This window comes from Silurus meridionalis, chromosome 6 (assembly GCF_014805685.1).
Source record: "Silurus meridionalis isolate SWU-2019-XX chromosome 6, ASM1480568v1, whole genome shotgun sequence".
Taxonomy (NCBI): domain Eukaryota; kingdom Metazoa; phylum Chordata; class Actinopteri; order Siluriformes; family Siluridae; genus Silurus; species Silurus meridionalis.
Window position 1 is genome coordinate 28,833,331 of NC_060889.1, and position 25,861 is coordinate 28,859,191.

The 25,861-nt window shown below is 43.6% G+C and overlaps 1 protein-coding gene across 10 annotated transcripts; it reads right to left on the reverse strand.

Moving 5' to 3' along the window:
- Positions 1-1,263: 1,263 nt before the first annotated feature.
- LOC124387349 (Fc receptor-like protein 5) lies at positions 1,264-25,395 on the reverse strand. 10 transcript variants are annotated; one of them, XM_046851652.1, is made up of 20 exons: positions 25,300-25,395; positions 25,125-25,192; positions 24,435-24,506; positions 24,229-24,330; positions 23,957-24,059; positions 18,729-18,764; positions 18,222-18,518; positions 17,096-17,368; positions 16,709-16,981; positions 16,146-16,418; positions 15,701-16,036; positions 13,400-13,672; positions 12,649-12,921; positions 12,230-12,547; positions 11,542-11,817; positions 9,605-9,718; positions 9,213-9,305; positions 9,037-9,120; positions 2,151-2,209; positions 1,264-2,006 (listed from the first exon to the last, which is right to left on the reverse strand). In XM_046851652.1, the coding sequence occupies exons 5-19, from the start codon at positions 23,985-23,987 to the stop codon at positions 2,172-2,174; spliced, it is 2,988 nt and encodes a 995-aa protein (XP_046707608.1). In that variant the 5' UTR covers positions 23,988-24,059; positions 24,229-24,330; positions 24,435-24,506; positions 25,125-25,192; positions 25,300-25,395; the 3' UTR covers positions 1,264-2,006; positions 2,151-2,171. The 10 variants fall into 10 exon arrangements, 9 of the variants coding, with proteins under 9 accessions (XP_046707608.1, XP_046707615.1, XP_046707610.1 ...); XM_046851659.1 differs by lacking the exon at positions 25,300-25,395 and having other exon boundaries at positions 11,542-11,601; positions 11,689-11,817; positions 25,125-25,291; XM_046851654.1 differs by lacking the exon at positions 25,300-25,395 and having other exon boundaries at positions 24,233-24,330; positions 25,125-25,291.
- Positions 25,396-25,861: the final 466 nt, after the last annotated feature.

Genomic DNA, 25,861 nt, shown 5'->3' on the forward strand with positions numbered 1-25,861 from the left:
GAGAAAAAAAGTTTTTTTAAACGCAAGACAATGCCAAAAGATAAACTCCTGAGAGAAATAGTTATTAAAGGAAGGAGGAAGACAGTGAACAATGACTTTCTTGGTCGACTACTGTTTAGATACAAGCCGTTGTAACGTGTTGAGTCTGGGTGAAGGAAGAGCTCACTAACTCCAGTTACAACAGAAATCATATAAGCACAGACAGGTTTCCAAAACTCGTGCTTTTTTATTTTTCTTGGCAACAGCGTTACAGGTTAGTCAAAAAAACTTAGAAATGAGCATCAGAAAATAATAAGGACATATTGCACACATGCAGTAATAGCGGAAATATGCGGCGGAGGCTATTCCCAAAATACCGCTCTGCTCCTAAACGAAGCGCAACATATTTCACCCGTTACACCGTGTAACAGACACTGTCTTTTGTTAAAGCCTGTGTAAAGTGCATTAGTTTTAGCAGCTTATAGACAGGTGCTATTTTATGTTCAAAATAAAAATCTTTGTCAAATTCAGTGGGTGCGCTTTATAGTCCGGAAATTACGGTAAATTTCTTTTGGGCATGATAAAAATCTAACAGTCTTAAAAATGACGCCTTCTAGTGGCAAGAACAATACAACCCTGACCTGAACCAATTTGTAATGGATTTTTATTAAGATTCTTTATAATACATTAGATCACCTATGCAATCTGCTCATAGTGTACATTGAGAAGAGAGTCTTTATGTTGACTAAGTTAGCAAAAGATTACCATTTAACCAAATACTATATTTCAATGAAATATACTTGCATTTACAAAGTACTTTTCTTAACTGCATAAGTATTTTAATTATATTTGATATATAATCCTCTGGGCCTATTGTGATTTACTGCAATATGTATAACAAGGGGACTATGAATTTCTGGAATGCTATGAGCAACAGCATCATTTTACTAGCAACAGCCTAAAACAGCACCTCTATGTCTATTTTGTTAGCACTATGCTAGCTAGCTAACTAAGTCACTGGGAGTGATTTATATTTTCCTTCATAAAACAGCACATTGTTACATCAGTCTTAGAAATGTTACTGCATTTGAAGGTAAGATACAACTTTAAGTCTTATGGAATGCACAATCATATTGAACTCAAATAATCTTTTCCTGCTCATAGGTTGGAAATTAAGATTAACATTGATATCAGGGGCACGACTCAAACCTGTATTAACTGCATGAATGACAGTGTGCCACAGGGAAGTGGATGAACCTAACTGCAAAGACAGACTTAAACAGGTTAAAAGTTCCATGATTTGCTTTATTAAAAAGTTCAATAACAAAAATGGAGTAAGACATAATCATAATCAAATGAGTCCAAAGTACAGAAAAACACTTCAAAACAGATGGAGACAAGGTGTATTTAGTGCAAGGCAAAGTAACACAATAGAGACATCTATTGGGGAAACAAAAGAAAGACATGAACATAAAACAAAAAGAAGAGCAGAATCCTCAAAAGAACCCCAAATTCTGATAATTCACGAATACGACATTCGCTGACAAATTGAATTTTGATTTGAACTTTTGTCCATCAAATTTTACAGTTAAAAGCTCACTTATTACTTCATTCATGTTGAACACACTGATTTAAAAAAGGAAGAAACAAAACATGTCTCCTCTCATGATTATACAATTATGGACTATAACATTAATTATACTTTTGCAGGTTTTCACCTCCTGCAGCTCGTCACAGCAGAATTTGCACCACTGCATTAACATAAAACAAACCATGGCCCCAAAATGATGAAAAACATTAGAAACATTTTCTGCACAGTAGTGCGCACTCATGCTGTGTTCAAAACAGAATATAAATACACATGATGACTTGCACAATCACACAAGCAAGTATTTGAATAAGTATAAAAAGAAAAGCGATTGAAAATTATATAAATAAACAGACAGTATAAATAAATTTCTTCATGTCAACGGTTTATAAAATTGTACTTCTCTATTTTGTTAGCTGGTACACAGACACGTGGCTCCCTGCAGAAATAAAAATATAAGTAATATGTAATATATCTGGTTATGAACACATATCTCCTGATATTACTATCATTCATGTTACAATTGATCTTTTTAAATCGATGACTGCAGCTGGAAATCCGTAGGTTTATATTCATGTCTTACCTCCATGTTTTGCTTCAGCTCTTACAAGCTAGTAGTAATGTCTTCCAGACTGGCCTTATCTAGTCGGAATCAAAATATCTTGAATGAGTCTCCAGAAAAATTACAACCAATCAGAATTATTAGATAGAGAACGTACTAGAATGTAGAACATCATACACAATTCAAATACATTAAACCACAGAATAGTTTAATTCTGAATTCTGATTGGTCAGAAGTCTAATACATTTTTTAAAACATCAGCTCTGGCAGAAGTCCAGCTCCATGCCACAGATTTACATTAATGCAATTGTACTAATACCTTATCATTTCTATAGCAACTGTCACGGTTGCGAGTGACGGAAGCAAAAACTCCAGGGTAGTGAAAAAGGGTTTTTACTGAAGGAAGAGCGCAACAAAAAAAAGATAACAACAGAAATGCTGAACACTAAGGAATTGGGTCTTCTACGTGAAGTAGTAGAACTGACAGTGAGTGAGAGCAGGAGAGGGGTTTATGTAGGGCTGATGATAACGAGCCGCAGGTGCCGATACTTAGTATGATGGGAACAGACTACGTGTGTGTGTGGAGCTGGGGAATGGCGTGGCAGGCTGTCCCCTGACATCACCCCCACCCCCAGGGGCGGCACCCGACGCTCGGGAACGGCGCCTGGGGCGACCCCGACCCCGGGGGCTCGGACGGAGCGGATGAGCTGCGTGAAAGTCCACCAAGAGAGCCGGGTCCAGGATGTCCTGCCTGGGTACCCACGAGTGTCGACCAGGTATTCCAGCACACGGCCCCTCCGGCGCGAATCAAGCACCTTAGCGCACTGCGTACACCGAGGGCTGGCCTAAGATGTCCGGCAGCGGAGGATCCCTGCCCACCTCAGGAGGTGGCGTAGTCGGCGCGCGAAAGGGTTTCAGAAGGGACACGTGAAACACGGGGTGGATTCGGTACCGAGGAGGGAGGTCGAGTTGGTAGGAGACCTCGTTGACCTGGCGAATAACCCGGAAGGGCCCAATGAACCGGGGGCTCAGTTTCTTGCACGGGAGACGGAGCCGTAGGTCCCTCGTGGAAAGCCATACCCTGTCTCCTACGCGGTAGGAGGGAGACTCCAGCCGACGTGCGTCCGCATGTCTTCGCGTGTCATCACGGGCTTGACGGAGCTGGGTGTGTGCCGACTCCCACACCCGGACACTCTCCCGGAACCAGTAGTCGACGGCAGGGACGTTAGACGGCTCGTCCGACCACGGGAACAAGGGGGGCTGGTACCCCAGCACGCATTGAAACGGGGTCAAGCCAGTGGTGCTCTGTCGTAGGGAGTTCTGGGCGTACTCCGCCCAAGGCAGGAATCGGCTCCACTCCATCTGATCCTCATGGCAGTACGACCGTAGGTAGCGCCCCAACTCCTGGATCTTCCTCTCGGTCTGCCCGTTGGACTGAGGATGGTAGCCGGACGATAGGTTGAGCGCCACGTCGAGAAGGCGAAAGAACGTCCTCCAGACGCGTGACGTGAACTGCGGTCCGCGGTCTGACACTATCTCTTCCGGGAGGCCGAAGTTCCGGAACACGTGCTGGAAGAGAGCTTCGGCGGTCTCCAGGGCGGTGGGCAGACCAGGGAGAGGTATGCGGCGGCAGGCTTTGGAGAATCGATCGATCCACCGCCACGAGTACGCAGGTGTGACCTTCAGACCGTGGCAGGTCCGTAACAAAGTCGATGCCTAGGTGGGACCAGGGTCGTTCCGGGATCATCAGCGGGACCAGCTTACCCAGGGGTAGGTGGCGCGGGACCTTGGACATGGCACAGGTCGGGCAGCCCTGGACATAACGTGCCACATCCCTGTGCATGTTGGGCCACCAGAACCGGGCTTGGAGGAGTAGTAGGGTCCCCTGGCGTCCTGGGTGGCCGGTCCCGAGAGTGTCATGGATGGAGCTCAACAATGCGGGACGGCAGGCTGTGGGGACGAACATCCTGGCTTGCGGCCGAGCGGATTTCCTCTTCCAGGTTCCACACGATGGGGCATACGAACAACTCGGGAGGAATGATTGGTTCTGGTTCAATAGGTTCATCCGGACCGTAGATGCGGGAAAGGGCGTCGGCCTTGCCGTTCTTGGACCCCGGACGGTAGGTCAGGGTGTAGTTGAACCGGGTGAAGAACAGGGCCCATCGGGCTTGCCGGGGGTTTAGCCTCTTGGCCTCTCTGAGGTACTGCAGGTTCTTGTGGTCCGTGATCACCATGAACTGATGTTTTGCTCCCTCTAGCCAGTGTCTCCACTCCTCGAGTGCCAGTTTAACGGCGCGGAGTTCCCGGTTCCCTATATCGTAGTTCTGTTCGGCGGGGGACAGTTTCTTCGAGAAGTAGGCACAGGGGTGAAGTCGAGTGGGGTACCCGGAGTGCTGGGAGAGCGTAGCCCCGACCCCGGTGGATGATGCGTCCACCTCTACGACAAAGGGGCGTTCCGGGTTCGGGTGATTGAGTAGTGGAGCTGCGCAGAACCGCTCCCGGAGCTCCCGGAATGCCTCTTCGGCCTCGGATGTCCAGGGCAGCTCTTTGGGTTTGCCCCTGAGGAGAGAGGTGAGCGGGGCTGTGACCTGACTAAAACCCCGTATGAAGCGCCGGTAGAAGTTCGCAAACCCCAGGAACCTCTGTAACTCCTTGACAGAGCGGGGGGGCGGCCATTCCTGCACCGCCTGCACTTTCTTCTTGTCCATTTGGATTCCCTTGGCACTGATCACATAGCCGAGGAACTGGACCCTGGTTTGGTGGAACTTGCACTTAGGGAGGTTCAGGTATAGCTGGTGTTTACGCAGGAGCTCCAACACTTGAGTCACGTGGTTGTGATGTTCCTGAAGTGTCCGGGAGTAGACTAGAATGTCATTGATGTAGACGATTACGGATCGGTGTAGGAGTGGCCTGAACACCTCATTCATGAAGCCCTGGAACACAGCCGGCGAGATGGAAAGGCCGTACGGCATGACCCGGTACTCGTAGTGACCAGCGGGAGTGATGAAGGCGGTCTTCCACTCATCTCCTTTACGAATCCGCACGAGGTTGTAGGCACTCCTGAGGTCAAGCTTGGTGAAGTAGCGTGCCTCACGGAGGTCCTCTAGTGCGGCAGGGACAAGCGGGAGCGGATAAGGGAGAGGAGTGATGAGGGCATTGAGGCCCCGATAGTCGATACAAGGCCGGAGGCCCCCATCCTTCTTTGCTACGAAGAAGAAGCTCGAGGCAGCGGGAGAGGAGGACGGGGTGATAAAGCCCCGGTCGAGGGCCTGCTGGATGTATTGTTCCATGGATGTGCGTTCAGGAACGGACAGGGGATAGATTCGGCCCTTCGGGAGTTTAGCTCCAGCAGTCAGATCGATGGCACAATCCCAGGGTCGGTGAGGGGATAGTCGGGTTGCGGCTTGTTCGTTGAACACATCCTCGAACTCGTAGTATTCAGGCGGGATCTCCGTCTGAGAGGGTGTAGGGGAGTTTTCGACCCGCGTGGCGGCCACGGTCACCCTTCGGTTGAGTGGAGTGGGAAGACCATGGAGACAGTGTTTGTGGCACCAGGGACTCCATTCGAGGATGTCACAAGGGCCCCAGGAACACCGAGGTGAGTGTTTAATCAGTCATGGATGCCCCAGGATGATGTTCACTGTGGAGTTTTCCAGGACCAGGAACTGTATACGTTCTTGATGGAACAGGCCGATCTGGAGGGTGATGACGGGAGCGCAGTATTTAATCCAGCCTTGTCCAAGCGGGCGTCCTTGGATAGTCTGGACAGCCAGATCGTGGTGTCCCCGCTCCCGGCGTAGCTGGAGCTGGTCTAGGCATGCCTGGGAGATGAAGTTCCCGGCAGAACCTGAGTCGACTAGAGCGGAGGTGGAAAGGCGGGTGTTAGGACCGAGAAGGGTTACAGAAAGTGTGGTTAACCGAGAAATTTTAGAGGAAAAGGTGATATTGCTCACCTCAGCGCGTTGGGGTCGAACGGTGCACTGTGGAAGGGAGTGACCTGGATTACCACAGTACGGGCAGGCCCCGGTGGTTCGGTGTCTCTCTCTCTCCTAGACAGACGCTGAAACCCCAACTGCATGGGTTCGGGGGTCGTCCCTGATGCAGCGGCCGATGCAGTGGGAGGCGTGGAATCCGGCATGGAACAGGCAGATAGATGTTGTGAGACCAAAATGGAATGTTGTATAAAGGTCTCTAGTCCCACCGAATCAACATGGGTGGCCATTGCCATTCGAATCGCCGGATTCAGACCTTGCCGATATACACTTAACAGTGCATTCTCATTCCAACCACTGGAAGCCGCTAGAGTGCGGAAACGAAGGCTGTATTCCGCCACGCCATCTGTTCCTTGGTGGAGATGCAGGAGTTCATCCGCGTTGTTTAGCGCTCCCGTTCCCGTGCAGAAAACCTCCGTTACGTGTGTAGTAAATGCCGCGAAGGAGGCGAGAGCTACGCTATTTGCACTCCATAGCGCGCGGGCCCACACAAGAGCTCTTCCGGATAGCAGCGAGATCAGAAAGGCGATCTTCGCGCGGTCGGAGAAGAAGCGGTGCGGCTGCATGGTGATGTATAGCTCTACCTGAAGCAGGAAGCCGCGGCATTCAGCCACATCCCCGGAGAAGGAGTTCGGGAGAGCCATCGGGTTGTTAGAGGGTGGCGGAGGTGCCGGAGGTGGAGCCCGGTGAACCGGATTAGCGGCGACCGCAGCCCGGAGCGCTCCGATGAGCTCTTGCAGAAGCTCCCGTTTGTACCCGGCTGAGGATCAGGTTCCATCGGTAAGGCTGCGTGGTTCTTTCTTACTCCTTCTGTTTAGTAAGGTCAGTTCTTCTGTCACGGTTGCGAGTGACGGAAGCAAAAACTCCAGGGTAGTGAAAAAGGGTTTTTATTGAAGGAAGAGCTCAACAAAAAAAAGACAACAACAGAAATGCTGAACACTAAGGAATTGGGTCTTCTACGTGAAGTAGTAGAACTGACAGTGAGTGAGAGCAGGAGAGGGGTTTATGTAGGGCTGATGATAACGAGCCGCAGGTGCCGATACTTAGTATGATGGGAACAGACTACGTGTGTGTGTGGAGCTGGGGAATGGCGTGGCAGGCTGTACCCTGACATCACCCCCACCCCCAGGGGCGGCACCCGACGCCCGGGAACGGCGCCTGGGGCGACCCCCGACCCCGGGGGCCCGGACGGAGTGGATGAGCTGCATGAAAGTCCACCAAGAGAGCCGGGTCTAGGATGTCCTGCCTGGGTACCCACGAGCGTTCCTCCGGACCGAACCCTTCCCAGTCGACCAGGTATTCCAGCACACGGCCCCTCCGGCGCGAATCAAGCACCTCGCGCACTGCGTACACCGAGGGCTGGCCTAGGATGTCCGGCAGTGGAGGATCCCTGCCCACCTCAGGAGGTGGCGTAGTCGGCGCGCGAAAGGGTTTCAGAAGGGACACGTGAAACACGGGGTGGATTCGGTACCGAGGAGGGAGGTCGAGTTGGTAGGAGACCTCGTTGACCTGGCGAATAACCCGGAAGGGCCCAATGCACCGGGGGCTCAGTTTCTTGCACGGGAGATGGAGCCGTAGGTCCCTCGTGGAAAGCCATACCCTGTCTCCTACGCGGTAGGAGGGAGACTCCAGCCGACGTGCGTCCGCATGTCGTCGCGTGTCATCATGGGCTCGACGGAGCTGGGTGTGTGCCGACTCCCACACCCGGACACTCTCCCGGAACCAGTAGTCGAAGGCAGGGACGTTAGACGGCTCGTCCGACCACGGGAACAAGGGGGGCTGGTACCCCAGCACGCATTGAAACGGGGTCAAGCCAGTGTCGTAGGGAGTTCTGGGCGTACTCCGCCCAAGGCAGGAATCGGCTCCACTCCATCTGATCCTCATGGCAGTACGACCGTAGGTAGCGCCCCAACTCCTGGATCTTCCTCTCGGTCTGCCCGTTGGACTGAGGATGGTAGCCGGACGATAGGTTGACCGCCACGCCGAGAAGGCGAAAGAACGTCCTCCAGACGCGTGACGTGAACTGCGGTCCGCGGTCTGACACTATCTCTTCCGGGAGGCCGAAGTTCCGGAACACGTGCTGGAAGAGAGCTTCGGCGGTCTCCATTGGGTCTTCTACGTGAAGTAGTAGAACTGACAGTGAGTGAGAGCAGGAGAGGGGTTTATGTAGGGCTGATGATAACGAGCCGCAGGTGCTGATACTTAGTATGATGGGGACAGACTACGTGTGTGTGTGGAGCTGGGGAATGGCGTGGCAGGCTGTCCCCTGACAGCAACAGATGATGTCAGATTAACAGATTAATATATGTGTTGGTTAACAAATAAAATCCAGTTGTCAATATCAAATGTTCTGGAAGACGTTTATTTAACGTTAATGAAAGGAGTCTACAGTGTAAACACTATGTAACAGCCAGGATACTTTCCGAAATGGGAAGATTTTCAAGACAAAGGACTTAATGGTTGGCAACATTTATTTACAATAAGAGAAAACTTTTACATTAAGAGCTGAAAGTGCTGTAACACAAGTGATAAGTACAAACATTTACACAATTCTAACAAAACAAAAAAAGGGTGGGAAATGAAAGTATGATGTGCCATTAATTAGTAAATAAAAATTTTCTGTGGTAAAACACTCCAGGATGTGCTGGATAATTAGTGTGGGGTCTCAGAAGCAGTACATTTGCTTAAATCTACATTATCAATGATTATTTTCTAACAAAAGCTTAACAGTTTGTTTTCTGGGGCACATATGGTGGTCTACATTTAGAACACAAAATGTTACTTTATTTTGCTCTACCTTTAATACATTGATGTTTTTGTTTTTAAAAATTCTAATCTACACAACACTCCTGTACTTGAGTTTTGTATATATTGCTAATCTATATTTAATGTAGAGTTTTTTTAAAGTAAAATACCTGTTCCATTTAAATCAGTCTGATCCACAGGAGCATACTTGTGTTCCTTTTCTACAGAACAATGAAGATTAACTGCCTTTGTGACTATCACCAGTATATACAAAACATAATAGATTTTAGACAAATAATATTTGTTTGAAAGAAATTCATGAATGAATAATTAAACAGTGTCTGACCAGCCTGAAGTGGTGCAAGTCCTGACTGAAAGTCTTCAGCTCCTGACCGGCTCTGATTCTGCTTTGACGTCTGTTTGTATTTCTGCTGCATTTCTATAAAGGGAGGAAGAATCTACATGTGAACAGGGTGTAACTATGTTGATGTGAGCCTTTTTATAGTAAGCATTTCATTTTACACAGATCTAAAAAAGATAAACTAGACAATATAATTGCACACAAATATTAATATTGGATTTAATAGTATGAAGTTAAATGAGTAACTACATGTCTGATCTGCATAATCTGTACTAAAGCAATATTTACAGTTATTAATTGAACACAAACATTTGTGTGATCCTTTAAAAATTTACAGATTCCATTCTAATTCACAAAGCGAAAGCAGTTACTCACACCTTTGTCTCTTTTGTAGGACAAGAGCCAAATCATTGGTATCAGTAAAGCGATGAGCAAAAATCCAAAAATTGCAGCCATTCCCACATGCCTATGCCTGGATCTAGAACCTGAGTCTGAGGAAAGAAAAGGGACCAGAATTAAACACTGTCTATATTCACTGTGTATTAAAAATACCCAATGATTTTAATCAAAGACTCATCAACTGTTACAACTAAAACTGTTATACATCACTAGTATATACAATATATATATCCAGAATGATAATATAATGATATAATTTGCCTGTAAAATACTGAGAAAAAGAGTTCCCTTTCAGGAACTCAAGCTGCATCGCAATGCTTTAGGAACGCGGCCACGTTGTCTATGCTATGAAATAATGTGTGCAATCAGTTAAAATTGGAAGCAGGCTGTCACCAGAGGGGTGAGTTCCCGACCAGGAAGTATAAAATACAAATAGAGTGAAGCCGGGGGCTATTTGGTCATGAAGCGCTCTGTGTGAAAATTTTATTTTGTCTGTCCAAAAAAAAATTGAAGGCATCTAGAAAAACCAAGCACATTTTTTTCGGCTTTGTGTGGCTTGTTTGGGAGTGGAGCATGCTAAGTCAGTTCTTGAGGGAGCTGACTGAAAGTACTGTGCTCGCATGTCTATGTGATCTCTTCGCTCCCGGTGGGCACTCTTCGAGGAGGGTGCCCCTACTCCTTGCGGTTCTGGTCAGAGCAGCGTTCCAGTTTCTGGGGTTTGCAGATGGACCTCGCAGAGGTTTTGGAGATGGGCTTGACTATTTCTCCTACCTCACCTGCCTGGTCAAACTCCTGTTCGCAGGCTTTGGAAGCACGTCTTTCGGAAGTTTCTTCCCCGTGTGACGAGAGCATGCAGCTCCGCATTTCTTCCTTCAAAGAGGGGGGGTCAGGTCCTAGCAAACCCAAAAAAAGAGGGGGTTCTGGAGGTTGTGACACGTGCTGTGGAGAAGCTAGATATAGCTTGGCCAGCCGATATAAAGCCCTGACATAAAGCCCCTCTGTCCAGCAACACGTCGGGGTCTACCATTTTTCCCTGAACTGCACACCGAGGTTTTCAGGTCCTTGGCGTGACCAGTACAGTCTAGTGTGCCAGATCCTCCTGTGGGCAAAGGGGAAGCTGGGCCCACAGAGCTGGGCCCACTCCTCTCTCCCTGAGAGAAGCTTATATCCCAGGCTGGTTGAACAAAGCAGCAGACACCCTGTCGAGGCAGGAGTCGAGACCCGGGGAATGGCACCTCCACATCTGGTGGAGCAGATGTGGGAAAAGTTTGGCACGTAGACCTATTTGTGTCTCGAGTGATGTTGCACTTTCCCCTGTGGTTCTCCCTATATCTTTGACGCTGCAGACTGGTCCACCCCGCTGACCTTTGCTAGGTTTTAGGCACTTCTGTTCTTCGACCTAGCTGTGCTCTATCACACTAGTCAGGAAATGGTCAGTGTGGCGGTATTGGACTCTTGTTTCCAAAGTGTTGCGATGCAGCTTGTGTTCCTGAAATGAAACTTCTCTAGGTTACGTATGTAACCCTAGTTCCCTCAAGAAATGAGACGCTGCGTCTCTAAGCCACACTGCCGGCGTCCCTTTAGCGCTTTCTTCTCTATTACAGAAGCTTGCGCCGGTTACACTCCATGTGCGTTTTATACTTCCTGGTCGTGACGTCACTCCACCGGTGACAGCCTGCCTTCAATTTTGACTGATTACACACATTATTTCAGAACATGGACAAAATGCAGCCGAGTTCCCAAAGCACTGAGACACAGCGTCTCTTTCCCTCAGGGAACTAGGGTTACATACGTAACCTAGAGACATTTTCTCGTTTTCCTGACTGTTTTTCCCCCAATTCTACACTTATATTTCTGGATATTCTGTAATAAAACATTTTACCCTTAACGGTAAACACACTATATGGGGACTCACCATGCACTGTGATGTTGACAGGATTACTGTTTTCTCCAGATTCAGACTCACACCAGTAAACTCCATTGTCAGTTGGAGAGAGGAAGCTGATGTTACATGTTGAATTCGAAACTGATCCCCATTGTGAACAATCTAAGACTTTCTTACTGTCTGTGTATCGTCTCACTGCCCATCCAGTAGAGTTACTCTGGTCCTCACAGCTCAGTGAGAGAGAATCATCAGTAAATCTTTGAGTTTTTCTGGGAGTGAGGATCACTGAGACTGGAGGAGATTCACCTTAAACCAAGAATTATTAAACTGTAAACATTTCGTGTAGGCTGTATCCTATATAATACATGTATATCATTTATAATGTATGTCATAGGATGCTGGAGGGTTTACAGGGTAAGATTATAATTTTATAGTGTAATAAAAAGTTTGACAACTTTTTACACTTACAAAAGTGCTTTGGAATCTCCTTTAATAAATGCATTCTGATATTGGTTCATTAGGACACACACAATAGACTAAAAATACTCATGTTGGGAGAGAACAGGGGAAACTGTACACTTTACTATTAGCAAATGTAAAAAGTCTGCTCAAAGTCATGAGTACATACTCTTAATTGTAGACCAATTTAAAAATAAAAATATATATCACATTAATCAGATTTTACATTCACACGTTTACATTCAACACTTTTCCTCACCAGAGATCCATAGAGGCTGTGTATTGCTGTAATGTGTGTAAATGGCTGGTTCTCCTCTCTCTCCTCTACACAGATAAACTCCTGAGTGATTGAGAGCAGAAGGACTGAGAGTGTAGGAGCCTCCAGATCCTCTGCTGCTGTCTGAGAGGAGTATCAATTTATACAAGGCATAACTGTTACTGTCTTTGTAGGGAACTTCTCTGTACCAGCTGAAAGTCCAGTCTGTAGAGGAGTCTGTAACCTCACAGCTTAGAGTCACTGAGTCTCCTTCAGTCAGCCAGTTCTGTGGAGATACACTCAGTACTGCCTGTGGTCTCTCTGTTACACAGGAAATTAAAGTAATTTTTTAGAGTTATTTAATACAATGTAATAAAAATGTATATAAATTCATATTTATATGGGCATCCTCACACACTCACCTGATACAGTCAGTGTAACAGCATCACTGAGGTGTGAGGAACGTGAGCCTCCACTCTCTCTTCCTTTACAGGTGTATTTACCTGTGTGTGTCACTTCAACACTACTGATTGTGTACATCTGTACACTACTGACAGGACTGAGTGAAGCATCTTTATACCAGCTGTACTGCCACCTAGATACACTTTCATCCTGTATCTCACATCTCAGAGTGACAGTGTCTCCACTGAACACCTGTTTATCAGGATTTATAGATGCAACTGGTTTGGGTCTCACTGTGGGAAACCAATAGAACATTTAATTTATTATGAATTTTTTGTCAAGAGTGAAAAATGATAATATAGAAATAGTGGGTATAGTGAATGCAATAGTTTTATTAATGTTACTATTAAAACATCTGCTAATTGCCCGACCTATCCCTCTTTTATATTTCTCTTTGTAAAATTGGTCTGTTTTGGGATATTTCTATTCATAAATATCCAAAAGCTTCCTTTAATAACACTTAAATCTACCTGAACTCTCTTGACCTGACAGTACTTATGATAGTCATTGGTAGAAGAACAGGGTTAGGCTAAAAATAAAAGCATAAAAAAACAACCACAATAATATGTGTTCAGATCTGATTGCAGGATTTGTGAACAATCTTTTTGTTTTTCTTTTATAGAGACACAAGAAATAAAAAACAACTTGTTTCTAGATTTATTTAATACATATTGCAAATTTTCATGTGCCCCAAAAACTATACAAACTCACCTGATACAGTCAGTGTAACAGCATCACTGAGTTGTGAGGAACGTGAGCCTTCATACTCCTGTCCTATACAGGTGTAATTGCCTATATGGGTCACTTCAACACTACTGATTGTGTACATCTGTACACTACTGACAGGACTGAGTGAAGCATCTTTATACCAGCTGTACTGCCACCTAGATACACTTTCATCCTGTATCTCACATCTCAGAGTGACAGTGTCTCCACTGAACACCTGTTTATCAGGATTTATAGATGCCACTGGTTTGAGTCTTTCTGTAGGAAAATAATAAAACATCTGAATGGTAATGAAGAATTTGTTTTATATTATATATATATATATATATATATATATATATATATATATATATATATATATATATATATATATAATAATGATTTAGAAAATAAAATAGTAAATGCCACAGTTTGCTTTTATCAACTCTATATTCTTGAGATGTATGATTTCAGATCTACTGTATACTGTGTATTTTTGGATTGTTTTCAAAAAATGTTTAAGTGAGTAATATAACCTGTTTTTTTACACTGTTACAGAAAAATTGATGTGATGGATGTGGTGGTGTATGGATGTGGAGATGGATGTGGAGATTGTTTTCCTATAACTGCATGTTCTCATGAATTTTATTCATTTAAATACTAGAACTGTTGAAACCATAGATGATGCAGAGCTGGGTCAAGAACGTGTGAAATGTGAGGTCAGCACTCTCATCAGGACCCAATGGGAGTATAAAGAATTCAGCCTGCTTTCTTTCACTAAGACATGGCTGCATAATGATGTTATGAGACATTGAGGGCAGATAGAAATAATGACAGAATAATAAAAAAATGGAGGGGCTGCACTATTTGTAAATAACAAGCCTGAGACATGTTACATGGGACATGAATTTGTCATGCATGTCAAATATATTTTTACACACGTGTATCTCCCATGCCACAAGGAGTAGCGATCTTAAGCCCGAGGCTGATAGGGTGGCCTCCCATTCCATGCTCAGCCCAGGGGCCCATGGGTAGGCCCCTTAAGTTCAAGTCTAAACCAAGGGTTCACAGGGAGGCCCCACAAGCCAAGTCCAAGTGAAGAGCCCAAGGGTAGGCCCCTTAAGCCAAGTTCAAACCAGGGGCCCACAGGGAGGCTCCTTAATCCATGTCCAATTTAAAGACGAGGCCCTTGAAGAGGCCCTTTAAGCCAAGTCTAAGATAGGGGTCCAACAGGCGGCACCTCAAGCCATGCCCACTCCCGGGGCCCACGAGGGGTTCCATTCAGCCATGCCACAAAACATCCGTCTAAGTGCAAGACAGCCTCCTAAGACCTATATGAGGTCAGCACGCCAGAAGGCAACGGCACCCCGTCCGCACACGACCTGCTCAAGCCAGGGGGCTAAACCACTGCCTCTTTCCATGTCATGTTTATCCAGCAACCAGTCCTCATAGAGCCTGTTCCAGCACCCTGCCCCAGACATTTGGCCCACAGAAGCCGGACCACTGAGGAGAAACCTTATAAAAGGCACTTTAGTAGGAATGCCTTTTTTTTAGGGGAGTTATGTCCCAGGAAGAGTGCCTTTTTGAGGGGAGGAGGGTTTTTTGTCAGAGAATCACCCCTTCCTTTTATTTGCGGCAGCATGTACCGCACTAACCACAATTAAGTGCATGCTGGTTGCACACTGCATTTGTTTTGTTCATGTGTCATGTGTTTTGTGTTTTGTTTTGTCTCATTCATTTCTTATCTTTTGTTCCACCCTGTTATTGTTATTGGTATAGGTATTCACAAGTCATCAATACACAGGTTTTCAATTTATGTGTGTATAAATTCCACCTTGTGTTTGTGAAGCCAATTTATAGTAACTTTTTTTAATTGATAGCGTTGTACTTTGCCTAACGTCACGGATGATCTGCCTATTTAATATACCTACCTGCACTTGCATCTTTTGTGATTTTGGCATGTGCATGCAGCACACAATTTATATTTAGTGTATATTTTATGTGACATCCACATTATCATATAAGAGAATTCATGGGCACCAATGTGATTACTGTTTCTTCTTCTAGCACGAGACATACAAATGATTTCACAATCAAACTTTGGGGATTATAATCAGCTATTTTATAAAAGAAAGAACAGAGCACTGGTAAATGCTATGTATAAAGTGGTTTGTGTTCTTCAACTGGTTCAGCATGGTGCCATTTTATTGCGTTATACATATCAATAAATAAACACTGCAATAATATGATTTTACATGTACACTTTTTTTAATTCTACATCTCCACCTAAAATTAAAATTTCCTCACCAGTAATCCTTAGAAGCTGTGGATTGCTGTACTGAGTGTAAAAGGCTGGTTCTCCTCTCTCTCCTCTACACACATAAACTCCTGTGTGATGAAGAGCAGAAGGACTGAGAGTGTAGTTGCCTCCAGATCCTCTGCTGCTGTCTGAGAGAAGCTCCACATACATGATATAGCCATTAGTATTTTTTATTGCAGTTACACCGTCTTTGTATGGAACTTCTCTGTACCAGCTGAATGTCCAGTCTGTAGAGGAGTCTGTAACCTCACAGCTTAGAGTCACTGAGTCTCCATCATTTAACCAGTTCTGTGGGGATACACTCAGTACTGCCTTTGGTCTCTCTGTTACACAAAAAATTCATGTAACTTATTTCCAGGTTTTTTTAATACACAATATGAAACTTTCCTTAAATACAATTTTGTATACATCCAAAACTCCTCACACACTCACCTGATACAGTCAGTGTAACAGCATCACTGAGGTGTGAGGAACGTGAGCCTCCACTCTCTCTTCCTTTACAGGTGTATTTACCTGTGTGTGTCACTTCAACACCACTGATTGAATACATCTGTACACTACTGACAGGACTGAGTGAAGCATCTTTATACCAGCTGTACTGCCACCTAGATACACTTTCATCCTGTATCTCACATCTCAGAGTGACAGTGTCTCCACTGAATACTTGTTTATCAGGATTTATAGATGACACTGGTTTGGGTCTTTCTGTAGGGAAATAATTGTTGTGATGAACACCACATCTAGATCCACTTACTGAGGAGTTTATGCTACTATGGGACTGATGGTTATCATTGCACTTATGATTCTATTACTGGTAGAATAATAAACAAACAATAATAGTTAGCAGTCATGGTTTCTTACAGACAAACAGGAAATAGAACATTTTACTTTATTTTAAAATTTATTTCTATTTACTTAATACCCAGTAGGATTTTCCTTTGCATTAACGTCTAACTGGACATTTCATGTGTTTCCATTAAACCACACACACTCACCTGATACAGTCAGTGTAACAGCATCACTGAGGTGTGAGGAACGTGAGCCTCCACTCTCTCTTCCTATACACGTGTAGTTACCGATATGGGTCAGTTCAACACCACTGATTCTGTACATCTGTTCACTACTGACAGGACTTAGTGAAGCATCTTTATACCAGCTGTACTGCCACCTAGATACACTTTCATCCTGTATCTCACATCTCAGAGTGACATTGTCTCCATTGTACACATGTTTATCAGGATTAATTGATACCATAGGTTTGGGTCTTTCTGTAGAATAAAAAAAAATAATTATGTGAATTAAAAAAAAAAATATGTATAATGAACTCATGAATATGTTGAATTTAAGGTTGGCATTCATGATTAAAAAAAATCACGACATACCTCTCACTATAATCTCGACAGGATCACTGTGATCTGTGTTGAATTGTGTGTTTCTCCTGTGTGCTCGACACTGGTACATTGTTTCTCCTTCAGTATCGACTGTCACATTAAATGTTTTTGTATTTTTTGTATTGTGAAGCTGAAAGTCCTGGTCATTTTTGTACCAGAAAACCCCCCATGCAGGTGTCTCCTGCAGCTTACAGCTCAGAGTGATGGTGTCTCCTGTGTAGACGAAGCGCTGAGGACTCACTCTCACAGTCGGTTTGGAAACTGCTGTTGGAATAAAATGCAGTGCACTTTACAACCAATGCAGTAGATTTACTGAGCTTTAGCATGACCTTTGTGTCTAAAACAAATGTTTACCGTTTAATAGAAGATATTACAATTGTATGGGTTTGTAAATGACTGGAATTCAGAATTTTTTTAATGTAATACGATTCATAAACTTTCTTTCAGCTTCTCCCATTAGGGGTCGCCACAGCGGATGATCCTCATGTTCAATTTGGCACATGTTTTACGGTGGATTCCCTTCCTAACGCAACCCTCCCCATTTATCCGGGCTTGGGACCGGCACTAAGAGTGCACAGACTGGTGCAACCCTAGTGCCAGTCGTATTACATTGGGTTCCCTGGTGGTCTAGTGGTTAGGATGGGGCATTCTTACTGCTGTGGCAGCGCCACATCCTAACCACTAGACTTCTTGTCACAAGCCACTGCAACCAATGAAATTTTTAAATTGGGCTTTTAAAATACCATCAACATTGTGTTTTAATTTCCCAACAAGGGAGTAAAATATACTGGACCAGTTATACAGTAATATGGTGTATATAAGGTTGTACCCTGACCCAAATTCTGACAGTCTGGCCACATCTCAGTGTTCTCTATTTGATCATTTATGTTTTTTTTCTTGTGCCTTATGCGCTGAAATTATACCGAGATAAAATTCTTAAGTACAATGACATTGTGAAAGACATTATGATGATTCTTATGAAAGAAATTGCATCAGACTAGACAGGAAAATAAAAGTCATCATTACATAAAACAGGAACTCAATTACTGAATGCTCAAAGTCTGAACCCTGAAATATAATGGTAACATATTAAATAAAAAAACACCCACAGACTCACCTGATACCGTCAGTGTAACAGCATCACTGATCTCCGAGACCAGAGAGTCACGTCTCTGTCCTCTGCAGGTGTAGTCACCACTGTCAGACTCACTAACAAACCGGATTATTATTATCCCCATTATTTGTCTGAATGTGTAGTCACCATCCTCTTCCTCTGAGAGTCTGTTATTATATTTATACCAGCTGTATGTCCACTGACCACCTCTTATTCCCTGAACTTCACATTTGAGAACAACACGCTCTCCATTTATTACTTGTGAATCAGGAATTATGGTCAACACGGCTTTAGGACTCCCTATAAAACATTGATTGTTAATCCATTAAACTAATGCAGTTTCATGTTTAATCAGACAGTGCGAGTTAATTCACCAAAAGCACAAAATCTTTCAAGTCTTTTATTTTTTATAATAACACAAATCTTTATTTAGAGCTATAAAAATTACATTAATACACTACAAACAAATTGTACAAAATTCTCAGCTCCAAACCAAGTATGCATACTCACCTTGTGCCTGGGCCACTGGTATAATTGAAATCAGCACTGAAAAGAAAACAGAAACAGAACATGACATTAAAGTGAAAAACACTCTGAAAATAGCACATTTTAGATCACTTATTTTCTATTTTTCTTTGAGCAGACCTATCAATAAGAGACTCAAATTCCCAGCAACCTCGACAGCATAAAAATATGGCTCACCGCAGACTCAAATGCCGAGAACACATAGCACGGTTGTGCTCAATTGAACACACACAAGGTTAAAAAGCTTCACTTGTGTTTCTGTTGAAGCTTAAAATAAATAAATAAATAAATAAAAGTGTGTTACAAAAATTGCTTAAATAACAGGAGCTCCCATGTGGTTGATATTCTTACCTGTCTTTCCACCAGTCTTTCTCCACCCCCTTACACACCAACTATAGTGTAGATTTAACCTAAGATCTGGAGGAAGATGCCACCAACATGGAAACCTCCCACTCAGAGATCCTTCAACCCCTCCTTCACTAAGCACAATTCTATGAGCTTCTTGTCACATGCATAGCAGAAGTGCCACTATGCAGTCCTTGCACAGAAGCAAGCCAAGTGCTAACAGCCCCCTGAACTGAACATGACATGAAGGTGGTCAGAGGTCTTTGAGCATGTAGTGGTTGTGTGTGCTCTTCTAGAGAAAAAAATCGGCCCTGCAACTCCTCCCACTGCTATCACTGGAAGTCTAGTTTGCTGCCTGGAAACTACTACTATGGACACAGTGATAGTATTAAAGCATGAAGAATATGGTCGATCAGGGCACCTGGCAGAAGGTGGGTCACTGCTGTTTTTTTGTAGGATAGTTGTACCTGGTGGTTAATGGCAGAAGAGTGAAATGCAAAGCATCAAGATGGTGGTACTGGAATAAGTCATGTTGGTCAGCTAAAAAAATAGATCTGCTGCATCCCTTTTAAAAGGTCAAGGTTTCTGTTACATAATCCAGAAGGTGGTGGATGCAAACTATGACTAAGACTCTGAAACAAGCAAAGATGCATACACAAGACAAAGACAATGTGACATACAAAAAGCAGAACATGAGTAGTTCTGCTATGGAGTGACGTGATGTGATGGTAATATTGACACTGTGCATGATCCCGACACTCACCCAATCTAAACATTTGAAAAACTGTTTGATGCATCTTTATTTTTTGCTGTAAATTGCAAGTGGTAGGTTGATTTTTTTTTTTGTTGCAGCAACACCATGAATTTCTTTGGGGGTGATGACGATGGACAGGATTAGTACTGAGTTTATTAGATGGACAGAGCATGTAGGACGTTCTGGAGACAAGGTGAGGGAGGTGAGATTGAGATGGTTTTGGACATGTGGTATTTCAGTAGGAGAATGCCGGAGCCGCCAGGAAGGAGGAAAAGAGGAAGACCAAGGAGGAGGTTTATGGATGTGGTGAGGGAAGACATGCAGGTAGTTGGTTTAAAAGAGGCAGATGTAGAGGACATGGAGGGTATGGAGACGGATGATACGCTGTGGTGAACCCTAATAGGAGCAGCCGGAAGAAGAAGAAGAAGAAGAAGAAGAAGACCATAAATTTATGCACTATGCAAAGATTTCAGTTTGGTCAATGTTTGGCTTTAACACAAAACAACACACTATTAATTGACAGTGTGAAAGGTGAAAGTCTGTTGTTGCTTAAATCCATCTTTACATCTCCAGTCCTTCATCTCTGTTGAACACAGAATGAAATGAAGAAGCTATATCATGACTTCCTGCTGCTCTCAGGACTCTAAAACTGTCACTGCTCTTTGTGTTTAGGCATAATTCTTACACAGAAATAAATATATATTCATTTGTAAAATATTTTATTAATGTATATTTAAAATGTAGTACTTGAAACTGTAGACTGCATTACATTTACATTACATTGCATAAGAATTGATGGATACCATTTTTTTTTAAAGATTAGGCGTGTTGCTTGTTCCATCACCGAGCACTGCTAATAATAAGTGTACGTAATCTTCAAACAAACTGAAAACTGACCATTAGAGAGACAAACGGTTCTCATTTTAAAATCATTTAAGTTTAATTATTACTTTTGTTTGGCCAGCATTCAGTTTTGTAACAGGAAGGAAGTTATGGTTGTCCACCATATTAGTTTTGAGTGAGTCATCTCTTTCACACATTCACATTCACACGTCCTGCCCTTCTTTACTGCTGAACACATCACAGTATTATCAAAAAAAAAGAAGATTCAACAGCCAACATGTCTCTGTTCTCATGTTTGTAACCCGGTCACTGCCGTGTGTGTGTGTGTGTGTGTGTGTACACTGATGAGAAGTGCATATGTGCTGCTGTGGTTTTACGACTAAACACCCGGTCAGTAATAGTGAATTGCAGGTGTGTATATAGACAAGTGCAGTCATCAGTCCTATGTATCAGTCCTAAAGTATAAAAAAGAATGTCAGAACTGATCATTCCAGCATGTCAGACAATATTTTCACGGACCAGCCTTTAAGGTGTAGGGGATAAATACGACAAAACAAAATGATATGACCATAAAAATGGTATTTTCTTAATATAATAATAACCACCGTGAATCCACCGTGTTGTTTTTTGTTCATTTTGCTTGCTTGGGGGTTTAAATTTAGTGTTAATGTATTATGTGTTAGCGGCCGGAGCCCCTTTAAGAAGGTAGCGGCTTTAGGTAAGACATGTGATCGAGGCATCATGAACCGTTCTACTAAGGACGCCATTGCTTATCTCCTACACACTACGATGAGCGACCAGGACTACAGAAATGGGAATTATACAAAGATGCTGTCTGTGGACTAGACACTCACCTCTAAGTTGGAGGTCCTGGGACTGCCGCTGTGTCAATGGATCTCTAACTTATTGACAGACAGACCACAAGCCGTACGGGTGGGAAAACACACCTTATCCACCCTCACCCTCAGCACTGGAGCTCCCCAGGTTTGTGTTCTGAGCCCCCTGCTGTACTCACTGTACACATATGACTGTGTGGCCACTTCCAACTCCACCACCATCATCAAGTTTGCTGATGACACTGTTGTGGTGGGCCTGATCTCCAACAACAACAAGACGGCCTACCTACAGGAGGTTAAAAACCTGGAGAGATGGTGCCAGGTGAACAACCTTCTCCTGAACGTCAGCAAGACTAAGAAGTTGATAGTGGACTTCAGCACGAAGCAGGAGCGGTAATACCAACCGCTAAACATCAACGGGACTCTAGTGGAGAGAGTGGACAGTTTCCGGTACCTAGGTGTTCACATCACACAGGACCTGTTTTGGTCCTGTCACACCAACATTCTGGTGAAGAAGGCCCGGCAGTGTCTGTACCATCTGAGACGCTTAAGGGACTTTACACTACCCTCTCAGGTGCTAAAGACTTTTTACACTTGTACCATTGAGAGCGTTCTGACGGGTAGCATCACTTCCTAGTTTGGGAACAGCACCCTGCAGGACAGGCGAGCCCTCCAGAGGGTGGTGTGTTCAGCTGAACGTACCATCCACACCAAGCTCCCTGACCTGCAGGACATCTACAGCATGCAGTGCCGAACCAGAGCCAGGAAGATTATAAAGGACCTCAGCCATCCCAACAATGGACTCTTTTCTTTGTTGCGTTCAGGGAAACGCTTTTGCTCCCTGAAAGCAAACACAGAGAGAATGAGGAGGAGCTTCTTCCTGCAGGCCATTCGGAGTTTGAACCAGGAAACACCCAGGATCTAAAAGCTGGCCCACTCACTCCATCACCACACCTTTCTGAATTTTTTTTTTTTTTTTGCACTTCAACTGTGGACTTGCATGGCACAGTGCACTTTATACCACACCACACCGCACATGGTCAGTTTATGCCACACCGCACACCGTCACTTTATACCACACCACACTGCACACGGTCACTTTAAGGACAATCGAATCAACCACCATATGTGATTACTGTTTACTGTACATAAGCATACCTTGTATACATAAGCATTAAGGTATATACACTTTTTCCTATATATATATCTTTATATATTTTATATTTTACATAGTTTATTCTCTTTAGTTATCTGCCTTCTTTTTTCTTTGTTTTATTTTTCTCCCCATCTTATTCCCTCATGCCGGACAGTCGTATAAAGCATTTCATTGCATGCCGTACTCCGTATGTATGTGTATGTGACAAATAAATTTTGATTTGATTTGACATGCATCAAGAGTGAGTCATAGACAGAATCCGGTCATTTTCCAAAATAAGACATAGTTCAGAATCAGATATATAAATTATGTATTCTTTCTGTGTGGACCGGTACCAATTGACCCATGGACCGGTGCCGGTCCACGGTTTGGGGGTTGGGTACCACTGTACTATATCACAAAACACCAGGCATTTCAAACTTAAATAAAACAAGCAGTTCAGGGTACTTGGGTGGGCTCCCAATTCTGATTCTCACAGAGCAGCTTTGGGAAATGGGAAATTCACAACATGAATGTGCAACTTAAAACAAATTGTATCATGTAATAATGTGAACATGCACATGCATGCTTCTATTATTACTTTGAATAGTCGTTTGTTCTCCAACTCACCCTGTTGTGGTTTATAGAGTGCAAGTTGCCAGGCATTATCAAGAGCTGTTTTCACACATCTACTTTCACACCTTATTCAGCTCTTTATAGCTGAATTTGCAGCATTGTTTTAAAAAGGAAACCAACTGCCTGAAATGGTGTCTGCGCTCTGCACTAATGACAAGCAAACAACTTTTTAATTTGCTCCTATTTTAAAACAGATTATTTAAAAGTATTGACATTAGTGTGTATTAGACTAAACTTGCTGACAGATGTTTCTCTGCACAGACCATAACAGCAAAAAATAGACATGAAGGCCATCATGATCAGCAAAACTATGTAATGCTATGATGCTTTTGTTAAAGCCTTTGTGTAGACAGGATACACCAGGAGACGCTCACCACAGCATTTCACTTAGTCACAACCATGACTTCCTTTTTTAAAAGAACATCACCATCAAGTCAATTTCAACCGGTCAAACGATCATGAGAGGTGGTCACTGAGCAGCAGGACACTGAAGATCGGGAAAAGATTCCAAAAATTTACATTCAGTAGTAACTGAGAGAAGTTTCAAATCAAACTAATCCCTTCTCTTAGAAATATTGATCCACTGATCCACCTGTGCAGCAGGTGAGCAACTTTATACCCCTGTGCTCACTGTAATGAAGACAAAAAGAGAACATTTACTCACAGAGAACCGCAAAGAGTTGACTGAGTTCCATCCTGTCACCCTGGTCACTGACTGACTGACTGACTGACAGAATGATTGGGCTGCATTAAAGCCTTACAACTTCCTGTATTCTCAGACAGTTAGAGAGAGAGAGAGAGAGAGAGAGAGAGAGAGAGAGAGAGAGACTCACTATAAAACCTAAATGATTCACTTCAGTAAGATGAGTCATTTGATATAAAGGATAATAATAGAAATACTTTATAGTTTCACTCTTAGCTTTCTCAGCAACATACATACGCCTGCGGATTCATGTAGTAATCCAAACGTCTTCATCATCTTGAGCTTGAGGAGGAAGTGAGACACTATGCAAGGCCAGATGAGGGAAAGATGTTCTCCTGGAGAAACAAGAGGAATGAGGGAGCAGATATGGCTGCATTTGGGTCATCAGTCCACTCTGCAAAATAGACTCCCTGAAACTCCACATGGTACCGAGTCATACCCAAGTGTCTCGAGCCAGACTTCTCCTCTCCTGTTGATCCTACAGATTCCGGTTTCTCTCCTTGAGGGCTTTCTGGACAAAGGAAAACAAATCTGCTGAGTTGAATTTTTAGGTCGTTTATTCTATTATGGAATAATAGTGGAGGCGGATGTAATTGCAGATAATTGATTTGGAGTGCCAGCATATAAACAGCAAACAGCATAAAAATAAAACACTAGTATGTAAACAAAAACTTAAGCAAAAGCACAAACCATCAACAACCATGGAACACAATGGTACCGTCTATACTCAAGTGCTAATCAGCGGTGAATTGGAATTTGATCAGTGATATGTAAATAGGTAAGGTGACATGGCCTCTGAGGGGATGTAGTCCCATCGCTCTAGGCATAATTCTGAAAAGTCTATATTGGTTGCTGCCATTCCAACAAGCATTTTCATACACTGAGCAGTTGAGGATTAAGGGCCTTGATCAGGGGCCCAGCAGTGACATCTGGACGGTGCTGGAATTTGAACTCACCTTTCTGATCCAAAGTCCAACACCTTAACCACTGAGCTTTCACTCCTCCATTTATGACACAAGTCAAGGATCCAGGATGATCTTTGACTTGAAATGTAGCTCGTACAAATCATATGACAAAATCATCATTTAAAGATTCATATTCAAATTATTTTCCTTAAAAAAAGACTTACAGTTATGAGTCAAACTTCCGTTTTCGGCTATTGCTGTACAACATGACTGGTAACAGACTGGTAGCTTCCTGCATTTTAAAGTGAAAGTAAAACGACTTTGGCGAACCCTAGTGGTAACATCAAGATAATCCTGTAATAGATTTAAACACAAACATTTTAAAATACCACTTATCACCTTTCAGTCGTCTTGTGTACCCTGAGAATAGTCTAAACAAATCTATTTAATGTGGTATAGTTAAAGCGATGATTGTCCGCATAATAGAATTTTAATGACCCCTCTTCCTCTTTTGGTACAGCCCTGTACGCTGAAGCCAGGACTGTGGCTTCAGTCCAAAAATAATGGTGATGTCTCACTTCTAGGAAAAAAAGAGACCGAGATAAGTTTATATGAGGTCATAACTTCTGTTTTAGTACAACATCTGCTCTTCGTTCTGCTTTATGGGGAAAAAATAATAATTCTTCTAAAAAAAAAAATTCCTGATTCTAAACCAAACCTTCCTAATTCTCAAACCAAAACAACCAAAATGCGACGCAGAATAAGTGATGGGAGAGATGTTAGACACATTTTAGACGCTAACATTTTTAAAATTATCTTTTAGTTGTACACAGTATGAATAGTTTGCATTATTTGCGTTTTTTCTATGTAAGAAGAAATGGAAAACCGGAGGTTGAAAATTAAAACCCGTCTTTATCGCCCTCCCGTGGTCAAAGGCTGCAAGTACTATTTTAATCCTGAC

Bases quoted from the DNA above. Each gene is read 5' to 3' on its own strand.
- LOC124387349 (XM_046851652.1), bottom strand. From the start codon at position 23,987: ATGGAACTCAGTCAACTCTTTGCGGTTCTCT. The intron at 18,765-23,956 runs GTGAGTAAATGT...TTTTCTTTTCAG, and splicing joins TCAACTCTTTGCGGTTCTCT to TGCTGATTTCAATTATACCA. The intron at 2,210-9,036 runs GTATTTTACTTT...GATTCCGACTAG, and splicing joins GACTGATTTAAATGGAACAG to ATAAGGCCAGTCTGGAAGAC.